Here is a 14,207-nt window from a genome sequence, read left to right as displayed (position 1 = left end):
AGGGACCATTCGTAAAGTTATACGTCTAGTATTGGGTATTCGTAACTTTACGAACGGTTACTTGAGTTACGAAGGGTTAAAAGTTTAGTGAAATTGACCTTGGTATCATATCACAGAACTTCCACGCCTTCATTAATCGCTTTAATATCTCAAGACTCTGAGAATGCAGCTCTGAGAATGCAGTTGCAGACCAGATTTGTAAAGCCCCAGATTATCGAATGAGTCATTTAGTGCCACTTTTCATAGCTTTGGGATATCTTTGTGCATTGATAGCAAAGTTTTAAACTAATTTACGTTAATAGAGGAGCAATGGTATTGTGCTGCTGCTGTTAAAGAATTGCTTCCTAAAATATGCTGAAAATAAGGATTCTAAAATGAGCAAAATGTTCGGTGATGCATTCACTACATGCAATCTGGTCTTTCAAAAACAATCCTTCACTGACAATCGTCAGATCTGATTTGTATTAATAGAGGAGCAATGGTGCTGCTGCTGTTGCTGCTGCTGCTAATAATAATGATGATAAACATGTTTAATCTCAAATCATTGAATAGCTGATAGCACCGTATAATGTTTTTGCTTTAATTTTTTTCGCCTATTTTGTTTCTTTACAGATGCAGTCATCAAATATAGCAGCCCTGGCGACACTTTTTGTCTTTGCCGCAGTTTTTGCACAAGCAGGTTAGTGAAATTCTCATACGAATGTCCCCAACATAATACACTGTTGAGCTAAACATTACCATTATTGCTGAAGGGCGTTAACAGTGTCCGATTTGGCGTACAAATCTACATTGAAAGCTAAGAGAATCCTGTGTATTAGGCTATTCGATTTAAAGTTCACACTCCATCTGTGGATGATTTTGGAAATATTTTTTTTACGGGGAGTATGAATTTTAAACGGAATTAGCACATTAGCCAACTCTATTTGAAACCCATCCTCCATCTGTGGAAGATTCAGATTGAATCTTTCTCAGAGGGTGTATGGAATTTAAATGGAACTGCCCAATGTGTTCATTCCATTTGAAATTCATACTCCCCCATAGCAGATATTTCCCAAATCTTCCACAGGGGTAGTGTGGATCTTAAATGGAACAGCCCATTTGACAATAATCAAACCTTACTGGCAAATAACATGCGCGCCTTTGTCTTTTGTTCTTTGTCAACGAGTATCCGTAATAACACTTTGTTGAGCAATACGCAACATTTTTAACTACTTTCAAACTAAAAAATGAAAGTTCCTTTATCTTTTGCTTATCCTTGCAAGATACGGTAATTAATTTAAAGTTTGCAACACCCGATGTCATGTATGCCTCTTTTTGTTATGTTATGTCATACTTTGATGATACGTCTCGTTATTGAATGTCATGTCATGTCTTCGTTATGTCATGTTATCTATGTAATATTGTTTTGTCTCTAAGTATAGTCCAACTTCATAGCGGACATTGGCTGTCATATCCAGCTATGGTCATACACAGGGAACCTGCATGGCCGCAGTAAAACAACATTATTAATGCACTATTTAGATTTGAAGCAGTAAAGAGGGTCTCTGTAGATTTTTAAAGTAAAGTACTTGAAGATTCTAAAGGGGAAAAAAATGCCTACTTATGCGCAAAGATGAAGTCAGCCAGTGAAGGAAATAGAACATGCATACTGTCTGTAGTAAAGGAAGAATATGCATACGTGAAGAAGGGTCTGGAATCTTGGAATCATGTCACAGAGGATATCGTACATCCATAACTTAAATGAAGCATTAACCATTCACTATTTTGTAGATGGTGTAGTATTTTGGGATGTGGGGGACTAATTTGGGGACGAAATGAAATTATCTCGGAAATGGTACCGATGATGGCATCTTTTTCGTTCAAATATTGGATCATATTTTGGTTACTTGATTGTTGGTGACGAATAGGTTGTGAAGACATAGGCTATCCCTTACACTTTCTAAGATGCTTTTCAATTGTTAGATTAAGATGTTGTATTACGTATTATAGCCTTCATTCCGAAAGAGGGCATCGGAATATAATGCAGTTGTATAATGATTCACTAGAAAGATTTAAAAGTGAGTTATAAAGTGCTTGACCTTTTAACGTTCGATGAAATCGGTCCGAATTTTACTCTACGGTCCCTAGTTAAAATGGTATAGCGCGCCCGCTCCCTATTCTATTGGAATTTCATCCCGATATTTTTGAAACCTCTTGATCTTCAAGGTAAAAATAAGCATAATAACGTCTTACAGAATGCTAAAACAAAATATTTTGATCGATTGATTGGTGATGAGAGAATACTATAATGAAAGACAGAGATAAAAAGATTTTACCTGTCAATCAAACTCGAGTACGGTTTGTTTACAAGTGTCGTGATGATGACTTGCTGAACGCGGCGGTATAACCGGGCGCCTTATTGTTTAATTTTGCACCATCAAACATGCAAACCATCTCAAAAGTTAGGTCATTATAGTAGGAAACTTTCTTTCGCGAAGTCACCATGTCAATAATGCCTAGAAAAGCTACTTTTTGCCTTGTAAAAGTACGTAATTTATCGCCATTTGCTGCTATTCCTTTTCTCCGATCGGCACTAGATAAATCGGCCTTCCTTTTACGCGCTATTAACCTGTGTAAACCAATCAAGGATCGTAATTGACAGTGACATCAGACGCGCTAAAATCTTTTTATCTCTGTCTTTCAGTGTATTTATATCGCTACTGTTCATAAAATTTTATAGGAGCAGAAGAGGTTTTGTGTGAATGAGGATGTCAATTTGTTTGGTCGTTTGTTTAACCGACCGGTCCGGAAGGACACACACTTGGGTTCTGATGGGACCAAGAAAAAAAAAAAATGCTTAAGCCAAGCCTTGAAAGCTCATGTGGGACCATCTGGTAATATGAACATATTTGTGTAATAAGAAAAGGGTCAAGTTAAAAAATATTTGTACGTATCTGTAAAGGGCTCGTACATAGATACACACCGTAGGGTCTACCCCATATTTATATAATGTATAGGAGTAGACTAATTTGAGTATGTAAAAGATTGACTGGTATCGCAAGACAACACCAAGAATACATCCTATATTCCAAGAGTATCATACTTGAAGATTTTGATGAGATAACAAATTCAAATAGATGGAATGAAGTTCATATCTTACTGGCACCTTTATACCTACGCTATTGTTTAATTAATTGGATCGTGGGCATCATGTAATAATAAATCTCATTTTGCAATAGCTTACTGATCGCTTATCGCTTTAATATGAAAGTATAAATTTAGCATCTATCCAAAAAGGAAAGTAGCACATGTATGTTGTCAGTAAGCGTGTTTATAGTGGGAGCAGATGCCGGGAGCAGATATATGGTACTTTGGCGTATAAATTCTGTGCGATCAGAAATTGTCTAAAACTCCTCACTATATTCCAGCAGCCGTAATGGGAATGTACCGTACATCGATATCCATCTAAACAGATGGATAGTGGTGCACACTTAGCAATCGAGGATAATTTTGGTACGGTATTGCCGAAAATGGTAAAAAAAATGATAGCACACAGCGTCATTAGGAAACGAATTTGGAGAAATCCTTCTGTTAATAAAATACTATGCTGAGCCACCAGCCTGGGTGGCTCACGCTCCAGTAATTTCAGATGATTGAGCTCAGTAACCCAGCAAACACAAAAACGTTTTAAAAACGTTTTAAATAAGTTATATTTTGGCTTTTGGTTTAGGTAAAAACGTTTTAATAACATTAAAATGTCGGGTTATATAAAGGTCATGATAACGTTTTAAAACGTTTTGTATGAAAACACACTACAACAATATTTTTAAATGTTTTCAAAAATGTTATTGTAAACTATTTTTGCAAACATTTTTGCCAAATATTTTGTCAATACTTAAATAACATTATGTTAAAATATTTGATCCCAGCAAACACATAAATGTTCTTAAAATGTTTTTTTCAAAACATTTTAATAACATTTAAATGTCGGGTTATATAAAGGTCATGAAAACATTTTTAAAACGTTATTGCAAACATTTTGGGCAAAATATTTTATCAACCCCAAAATAACATTTTGTTTAGAATGTTTTGTATCAAGTTTTCAAGAATGTTTTTGGAATGTTATCAAAACGTTTTATACCCTTTATATAACCCGACATTTAAACGTTTTCTGTAAAACATTTTTGTTTGCTGAGCAGTAGATTATCAAAAATGTTTTTTAGGTTATGAAACTGTTTTATACTCTTAATATACCCTTTATATAACCCGACATTTAAACGTTTTCTGACAACCTTTTATAACCTTTTGTGAATGATGTCGAAAACGTTTTGTGTTTGCTGGGAATACATCAAAGAATGTCTTCCAATTCATGAAAACAAATAAATAATCAGCTTATCGGATTAAAAGCTTAGAGGGAAGGTCTTGCTGCTCAGCGAGTGTTTGTAATTATCAGAAGGTTTACTCCAAATTCAGTCTCTAATGGTGTTACAGTGAATATACCGAGTTTTGAGTACATCGTGTACTATAGTCCTTGTATGATACTGAAACTCCGTCTGTTTGTTTATATTGAGGCACTGTTGCAGTTACCACACAAAGTTTTGACAAACTATGTACCAACTAACATTACCGTACATCTGCAATGACCCCTAGGTCACACTTGCAACGCACAGGGAATGTGTAAATATTGTGGCGCGAGCTATAAACAGCCCGTTCAACAGTGTAATCAAGGCGGCGAACAGTTAGCTTCTGTTTTGAAAACTCTTGGGCTGAGACGAGGTTTGAATGTCCTGCGCGCATCCAACGCATCATGACGAGGCTGCTACTTCCGGTAATACAGTACACAATTTATCCTCGTGTGTTTAGAGTGCAAATCTTTTATTGAGAAGGATACGGTACATATCCGTCACGGCTAGTGATTATAGTGGGCAATACCGGACAATTTCTGACCAGATTGAATTTATACGTCAATCTACCGTGGTTTCCAGTTATGAATTCGGTATACGGCGGAGGTCATTCAGCACTTTATGCGCGGTAAATTTGATTCACAATAAACAACATCAGTTGTGGTATATTAGAACTGAGTTTACTATAAACACGCTATGTGATCAACTTAAATCATGGCATAAGTTTAAAAGAGTATTTTGGTTCGGATTTCCGTTGCCGTATACGTAGGAGTTTTCAAATTTGCCATGATTATCCAGCTTAATCAACCATACATGGTTATGTACATCATCAGTACAGTAACCGCTGAAACATTGATTATGACGTTCTTGAATCAGCTTCATAGATCATTTCATCTTCTTTTTCATTCAAAAAAACGTTTGGAGTATCGGTGAATTTTATTGAATATAAATATAAATATATATATTCTGGTTGACGGGAAATGACGCGATGAGGCGTAACAGACAGGTGTTTTTTGATATAAAAGTTGATCAACCTGATTGACATAATGTACAGTGAGTAAACTTTCAAGAGCTTTTTAAATAAATGATCTTATAAAGACAAGATTCAGGTCGTTTTATGTACCTTATTACAAAGTAGTGCAAATTTGCCGTAAAGAATAAAACCTGTACACGCAAGTAAAGCCTTAATTACGTGTACAATGATATTTCTCTACTATGAATCTAGTTGTCAATCGAACACACCTGGTTTGAGATTAAGTTTTTCTGATATCAAATTAAAGTTCGTTTACTATGAGACTGACCACCTTAAGGTATGCAATTGCTCAAATATCAATGCACTGTTATAAAAGATGGTCGCAGGTTCTACGATTTTTGGAATCGTCGAAGAGTTGATATATACATGTACCTCAATCACAACGGGGAGGGGTTTCTTTTTTTGCACATGGATTGTATTTTGCCTCTCATAAACTGCTTGAATCGCCCAGTCGACCTTTGTCGCAATTTATTTAAGCATACAAAAAAATATGGTCTTGATTGTGTAACACAAAATACAAACTGCGATGGGAGGTAGAGGCTAAGGCTTGAAGGGATGATCTTACCGACTACTGTACTCATCTAACTCTATCTATAACTCTAACAACAGGAATATAGATAAGCCAAAAATGTGAGTGGGTTTTGGTCCAGTCACTTAAACTCCTATAATTACTGTAGCTGTAGCCAACAATATATCTAAATCATTTTTGGCTTACAACTATTTTCAAATTAACCTTTGGTTTTGAACAAAACATACTGAAGCTAATTTTACATAGACAATGTCATAAAATGCCTGTAGCATTATGTGAAGCAGTCTCTACTCTTTAAATGAGATCGTGTTTCTAGTTCTTGTTACGACTGCAATCAAAAGCTTGTAATTATGAACTGAAGAGACGTTTGTCAACCGTACCAGCCTGTGAGTATCACTACATGCATGGTCATTGTTAGCGAAGTTAATGAAGCTTTTAATACGTGTTGTGTTTAATTAGATTTTGTTTTAGAAATACAAGAGGAAACCCTGTGGCGGTATGCGCTTTTTTTAGTTGAAACAAAGCTTAATGCAATTTCACAACAACGACAAAGAATGTTATGTTCTGGTTGTATTATTTGCACAAAAGTGTTTCTAATCAAAGATAACTTCACATGAAGCATAAATGTGATAAAACCCGAGATTATCATCGGAGAGTAGTTGCTAAAATATGCTTATTGCATTTGCGATAAGGTTGATCTGAAGAGTTTCATCGCAAAACGCTATAAAAGCCATTTCTGAAATGTTTGAGTTAAGATCACTATCATACAGTACAAAATGGTGCTGCTAAAATGACACTTCATTTATTATTCTCCAAAGTATACTTTTCGAGATTCTTAATTTGCATATATCTCAAATTGGTAAAAATGGATAAATCACGTTTTGCAATGAAACTCTTCATCTCTTCTGTGGTCTCTTACCTGATAACTGTGAACTGCGAAATTAATTCACCCATCTTTTTATTTGAAACAAAATATTAACTTAAATAATTGTCATGGTTCTGTTTCCAACAATTTTGGAATGTTACTTTGAGTTACTAATTAACTAACCCCATACCATTTATATCTATTTTATGATAGTTTCCAGACGTATAGGTAAATGTTATTACAACATGCTAAAATTTCTAATACAGTTTCTTCCTTACCTTTATGTTCCAACACTCCATCGCTTTCTAATTGAAAAGAAACACATGATTTTTCATTGCTGGGAACAAGCCGGTACTCATCATTAACTGGAATGTGTTACAAAACAATACATGTTGTATGGCCTTTTAAAGCATTCTTAATGTTAATGCTGAAGATTTACGAATCTTGTCCAAATTAATTGTCTATATCGTTTAATAAAGTATGCATTAATAGGCGCTAGATTTGCCATCATTATCATTTTATCGTACTAATAGGCGCTCCACTCTACGCTTATAACGTTTCAACAAATTGCACAGATTGTTGTATATTTTAACGCTACGTGCGATGAAGTTCTGCTCCTGGCAACAGATGTTAAAAGATCAGTGTTTCTCGTTTTTCAAGCAAAATATGCAATTCATTGTACCATACTTGAAATAAACATGAAATACGCGTTTAAATAAACATACACGTTTCTAGTGGGTTCAGTGGTTGCAGAGATATAGTTTTTATTAGTTTGAAAAAACAAGTGCAAAATTAACATACTTTGACACGTCTAAACATAGCCTCGTTCAAAGTATTATGTTCTGCAATAAAACGTAAATGGGAAAGTTAATTGACTTTACGAGAATATCGCTCCTCACTGAACGTATCAGGATTAGAATTTGCCACATGTTTGACGTCATCGTTATACTTTATTTCATATAAGGTTTATCGATATCTACGTCGGAGTCTACATGTGATGCTTCTGGTAGTGTTATTCCCGTTGTAATGTGTAATTAAAACGACACTGTTGTTTACAATAGGTACTAGCTTAAAGTTTGCTTAAGAATCGATACCAAAATCAAAACCCCATTACGGCAATGTGCAAAGATGTGACAATGCTTCAAACTGTGTCCTACATTTTAGTCCCGTATTCAGCCCATTTCTTTTGTACTTTAATATTTTATGCGTAGGGTAGGAACTGCCTTTTCTCTTTTAACACACCGTCTGGTTTGAGATTAAATTCTAACCAATGTGTTTTTTATTGGAAATTATTGAGCCAACAGATGCTTTGAACTATATAATCATAGGGGCATGTGTATCTTCGATATGTTGACTTTGTATAATGAATCCATGACAATAATGTTTAAAAAAAACCAACGAAATTTCAGAAATCCGACCAATGTACAGAACATGTTTTAGTTGCCCTCATCTTTGGCAAGTTACAAACGGACCATATTCTGGTTTTCGTTAAGTTCACATGTGCTACGCTCTAAGAACCAATCTAAATTTCAAAAGCCCGTGCGCGTGAATGGAGATATCACACAAGAAATTTATTGTCTAGACCTCTTTTTCTTTATATAGGCAAAAGTATATATTATTACACTTGTCATAATTTGTTGTATCACATCAATCGTAAGCTAAGGTGTCTAAATCCATTAAAACGACTTTTAAATAAAGTAATAGAAGCAAAAGTAGAAGTTCCCCTACTTCATGTACTTTTTCCTAATCCTTTCAAGATACGGTAATTAATTTTATGTTTACGACACCCGATGTCATGTATGCCCCTTTTTGTTAATGTTATGTCATACTTTGATGATATATCTCGTTAACGTCATTTCATGTCATCTTAATGTCATGTTATCTATGTTTTGTCTATAAGTATAGTCTTTATACTGAACATTGCTTGTCAAGTCAATAGTCATCAGACCCATAGCTAGGATTTATTTGGAGGGAGTGCACGGGGCTAACTGTGGACCTTTTGTGATTTTTTTCCTTTATAAACAAAAGGCTGATTTCAACATTTTGCCAAAAAAGTGGAGCTTTGGTTCTGATTTTTCCCCTTCAAAAACGGGTTGATTTTCAATATTTTTTACAGAAGAAAGTTGAATTTTTTTTTTCAGATTGGCATTATTTTGGGGTAGCTCCCCCTCTTGATACTTCGAATTTGCTCTAAAGACGATTTTCGTTGGCTTTCGTTTGTTGTATTAAAACATTGCATTGTACAGACATTTATTCCAAAAAAAAGGGCATCGAAATATTGTTACTAATAAAGTGCTTGACCTTTTAACTTAAAATTAGATGTCCCTCAGTTAGAATGGTATTGAGCCCGTTCCCTAAAATAGCGTAATTTCATCCAAATGCTTTTTCAATATCACTATCGTAACGGCAAATATAAGCATAAGAAAGTTATAGAATACTAAAGAAAATACATTTTATTCCAGTGTTTGATAATAAGAGGATATAATATAAATCGACACTGTTCTCAAAATCTCTGTTTTGATGGGCACAGAAGAGGCAACGTAGGATGAGGATGTCAATTGGACCATCCGGTAATAAGACCAAATTTCAACATAAGAAAAGGGTCAAGATAGAAAATATTTGTCAAGATGTTAGTGTCAGTACATAGATATACACATAGGGTTTACCCTCATATTTATATAATATATATGAGTAGGTAATCTGAGTATGTATTATACACAAAGGAATGGCTGGTATCGCAAAATAATACTAAGAATACATCCTATATGAACTGAAAAATTGCATAAGAGTTTCCGTACATCATACTTGACGCAGCGACAACAAATGACTACTTATAAGTCAAATACAGGGTGTCCCTGAAAAATTGTATCGTCGGAAACCTAATTCTTCGGGTATTCTAACGTTTCAACTAAACATAACTAGATAACCGGCGTGGTTGAGGAAAAAATCATATACTGACAATTGACCACATCATTCTTGAAATATAAGAATTTTACGAAACTTCCACATTTTCAAACCTTTCCACGGATTCAAATATCAATCGATGATCTGTATTCGGAGTGATTATCGCAGCGCATCATCAGTGAGGCGCGGCGTCTATTGTCATTGATAGGTATTTGACTCCGTGTAAGGCCCCGTATCCATAGGCTGTTCCCTTGTGGCGTGTGCCCTTGTTCCGTGTTCATTTGTTCCCATGTGACCTGCCACACAGACAACGAACCTTTGTTTTGCTTAGTGGCCGTATCCACAGGTTGTCTGTGTGGCAGGTCACATGGGAACAAGTGAACACGGAACAAGGGCACATGCCACAAGGGAACAGCCTATGGATACGGGGCCTAACGGATTGAAAAATGAAGTAGTTTCGTCAACTTCTTGTATTTCAAAAACGGAGCAGTCAATTGTAAAAATGCAAAAGTATGTGATAGCTGATATATTCCTCAACCACATGGGTTATTTAGTTATGTTTGGTTTATGCCTTAAAATACCCAAACAATTCAGTTCCCGATGATACACTACAGTTCTTTCAGGAACACCCTGTAGATGGACTGATGTTGAATTCATATTCACCTCGTACATAAACACTTGCCCTTTTGGGCAATTAATTGGATCGTACTTTCAATGCAGCATATAACAATACATCTAATTGGCAAGTATCATATGATTGCTTATCGCTTATGGAAGTATAAATTTAGCATTAATTAATTAAAAGGGAAAATAGGCCATGTATGTTGCCTGTGAAAAACATGAATTACCCTTAAGAGGGAGCATTAACATAAGGTTTAGAGTATAAATTCTGGGTTACTTTTCCATTGCAATACGTAGGAGTTGTCAAAATTGCCATGATTATCTAGCTTAATCAACCATACATGGTTATAAACATCATCAGTACAGTAACCGCTGAAACATTGATTATGACGTTCTTGAATCAGCTTCATAGATCATTTCATCTTCTTTTTCATTCAAAAAACATTTGGAGTATCGGTGAATTTTATTGAATATAAATATAAATATATATATTCTGGTTGACGGGAAATGACGCGATGAGGCGTACAAGACAGGTGTTTTTTGATATCAAAAGTTGATCAACCTGATTGACATGACTGTACTGTGAGTAAACTTTCATTGAGATTTTCATCGCAAGATCTTATAAAGACACCAGATTCTCATCAAGGATGAATGAACATGTTCAAGTCATCTTACAGTAATTAGAACTTGCATCGTTGTTTATAACCCGTGACGTTTTCGAAATTCCCTCCTTGTAAAGAAAGGCAAACTGGAATTCCTTTAGAATACCCTACCCACTGACATATTAAATACGTCACTCTCGATCTCCTTATTTAAAACGACAGTCTGCACACGCAGGGAAAGCCTTAATTCATAGCTCGTAACGAAAGTTCTACCAAGACACTTCAATCAATATGGTTGTCAATCGAATACACCTGGATTGAGATTAAGTTTTTTGATATCAAGTTTAATGTTTATTTACTCCGAGGTTGACCACCTTTAAGGTATGATATCGCTCAAATATCAATACACTGTTATACAAGATGGTCGCAAGGTCTACGATTTTAGGATCCTTGATAAGTTGATATATAGTTCAGTCGCATGCAGGGGTGAGCTTTTCATTTTTGCCAGTGGATGACATTGTATTTCACCACCTTTAAGGTATGATATCGCTCAAATATCAATACACTGTTATACAAGATGGTCGCAAGGTCTACGATTTTAGGATCCTTGATAAGTTGATATATAGTTCAGTCGCATGCAGGGGTGAGCTTTTCATTTTGCCAATGGATGACATTGTATTTCACTACGGAAGAGTACTATACATAAAATTATGTAATAAGAAATGACATAACAGGCAATTAAGAACGTTCCTGCAATCTTATTGATTCTTTACCCTTGTTCAGCGCGTGTTCAGCGACGCGATACGCGTACTCGCTATTTGATCCAATCGGAGGCGCAAAGCAACAACGGGAATGATCGATTTTTAGCCCTAAGTAATTCCTTGTAAAATGTAGGATTTTATTTGATTAAAATTGGGTATACTTATCATGCTTATGATATTTTTATTTGAATTGAAGTGTTTAAGATTGAAAAATTTGGCGTACAACTCGGCTTCGCCTCGTTGTTTTAATAATGATTTCGCCCGTGTTATATGCGACGATAGATACACGACAGCGGCTAAAAACAATACCTTTATTATCTATTAGAAATGTTTAATGGCATGTAGAAAGGATAAAACCAAAAACAAAAGCGAATGAAAAAATTCATCGGCATGAAACTTGGATCTGCAATGCCCAACAATAAATCCTACAATACCACATCTCTAAATGCAATTCATATCTCACTCTTTTTTGTATTAAAACTGTTTATAAATTAACCCTTAGAATGTACTGAAGCTAACTTTACATAGGCAATGTCATAAAATGCCTGTAGCATTCATGAGTGAAGCAGTATCTGCTCTTTAAATGAGATCGTGTGTCTAGTTCTTGTTACGACCGTAATCAAAAGCTAGTAATTATGAACTGAAGAGACGTTTGGCAACCGCACCAGTCTGTGACTATGGTCATTTCTGGTGACATTAACGAAGCTTTCGATATGTATTGTGTTAACATCGATTTTTATGTTACATTTAGCGAATGTAACTAAAATTACAACACATGTTGAAATCACATCTCAACTTCGCGTGATGCTGCGATGGATTTTTACACAACAACATCGCACGAAAAATATACTTTATCGCGATTGCAATGTAAGTGTTGCTGTCCTGTTTTCATTCTTCCATAGCGAATGCCGACCTTGATTTCCAGCAGCCAATCACAAGCGTGGACGGCCGCGTTGGAGTCTGAATCGGACTTAACAGAGTTTCCTTTCCATTGCTTTTCTATTTAAAAGAAGCAAATCATTTCCTTCCTGTATATCATTTACACGGAATGTGTAACAAAACTCTGTATGCTGTAGTATGCATTTTTATGCGTTCAAGATGTTAATGATGAATACGCAATTAACGGATGTTAAAATAATTTAGGACTCTCTTCAAAACTAACTGTCTATCGTTGATCGATGAGCATTTTTTAAATAGATGTAGATTTTCAATCATTATCATTCACCGTATAATATTAGTAGTCACTCTGCTCGACGAACTCGACGCGTAACGTTTCAACAAGTTGCACTGAATCCTGCGTGTCTTAACGCTATACGTGCGAGGGAGTTCAGCTCCTGGCGACAGATGTTAAAAGGGTACCGGGTATTTAAAAAACATATGCAATTCATCGTACCTTACATGAAATAAACATGAAATATGTATTTAAATGAACATACACGTGTCTAGTATTGGTCCAATAGTTACAGATAGTTTTTTATTAGTTTGAAAAAATAAGTGCAAATTAAAATACTTTTAAACGACGTCTGAATATAGCCTCGTTCAAAGCATTATGTTTCAAAATGAAACCTAAATGGAAAAGTTAATTGACTTTACGTGAATATCGCTCCTCGGCTGAACGTATCAGGATTAGAATTTGCCACATGTTTCACGACATCGTTATACTTAATTTCATATAAGGGTTATCGATATCTACGTCGGAGTCTAAATGTGATGCTTCTGGTAGTGTTATTCCTGTTGTAATGTGTAATTAAAACGACACATTTATTTACAATAGGTGCTAGATTAAAGTTTGTTTAAGAATCAATTCCAAAATCAAAACCCCATTACGGCAATGTGCAAAGATGTGACAATGCTTCAAACTGTGTCCTACATTTTAGTCCCGTATTCAGCCCATTTCTATTGGACTTTAACACTTTACGCACATGATATTATCTGTCTTTTTTAACACTCTGACCAGTTTGAGATTAAATTATGTACAATGTTTTTTATCGAAAATTCTAGAACCAATGTTTTGAACTGTATTTGTTATCCATCTCGCACCGGCACCCGAATTTCCGAATCAATGGTTTCCTTCATAGTCGAAACTTAAAAGTCATCTCATTTCAATTGCTTATCATATAATGCTGTTGGTTTCACATATTATGTTGTTTGGTCTTCTTGTTTTGTTTTGATATCAATGCATTTACGCCATAAGTGTATTTTTGTAGATGTACGCGCATTATAAATTAATGTTGTTGATGTTGTCGGCAATTCGATGTCAAATTACAACAGTCCATTATTCAGTTCATTCGGCTCAAAATAAAACGCAAAGCAATGCAGAATATATTTTATATCGCCCTCATCGTTTGGCACGTTAAATAGGGACAATAACACAATTTGGTTTTCATGATTCGTTACTATGAACAAAAACATATCGAATATTTGGAAAGTTCACACGGACTACGCTATAAGAACCGATTTGAATTAGATACACCCATGCTAATTAACGGTGTCATCACTCTAGTAAAATA

General features: G+C 35.2%; 1 protein-coding gene across 1 annotated transcript in view; it reads left to right on the top strand.

Annotated features, from left to right (window-relative positions):
• The window catches only part of LOC140148221 (uncharacterized), a 65,695-nt gene that overhangs the window by 38,484 nt on the left and 13,004 nt on the right, over window positions 1-14,207 (top strand). Inside the window, exon 2 of the mRNA XM_072170092.1 lies at window positions 613-679. Within this exon, the coding sequence (XP_072026193.1) occupies window positions 613-679 (67 nt within the window). The remainder of the gene's footprint in view (window positions 1-612; window positions 680-14,207) is intronic.

The sequence above is a fragment of the Amphiura filiformis genome, chromosome 1 (genome assembly GCF_039555335.1).
Source record: "Amphiura filiformis chromosome 1, Afil_fr2py, whole genome shotgun sequence".
NCBI classification, from domain to species: Eukaryota; Metazoa; Echinodermata; class Ophiuroidea; order Amphilepidida; family Amphiuridae; genus Amphiura; species Amphiura filiformis.
The sequence above is the reverse complement of the archived record's forward strand: the minus strand, read 5'-3'. Positions and strand labels throughout refer to the sequence as shown.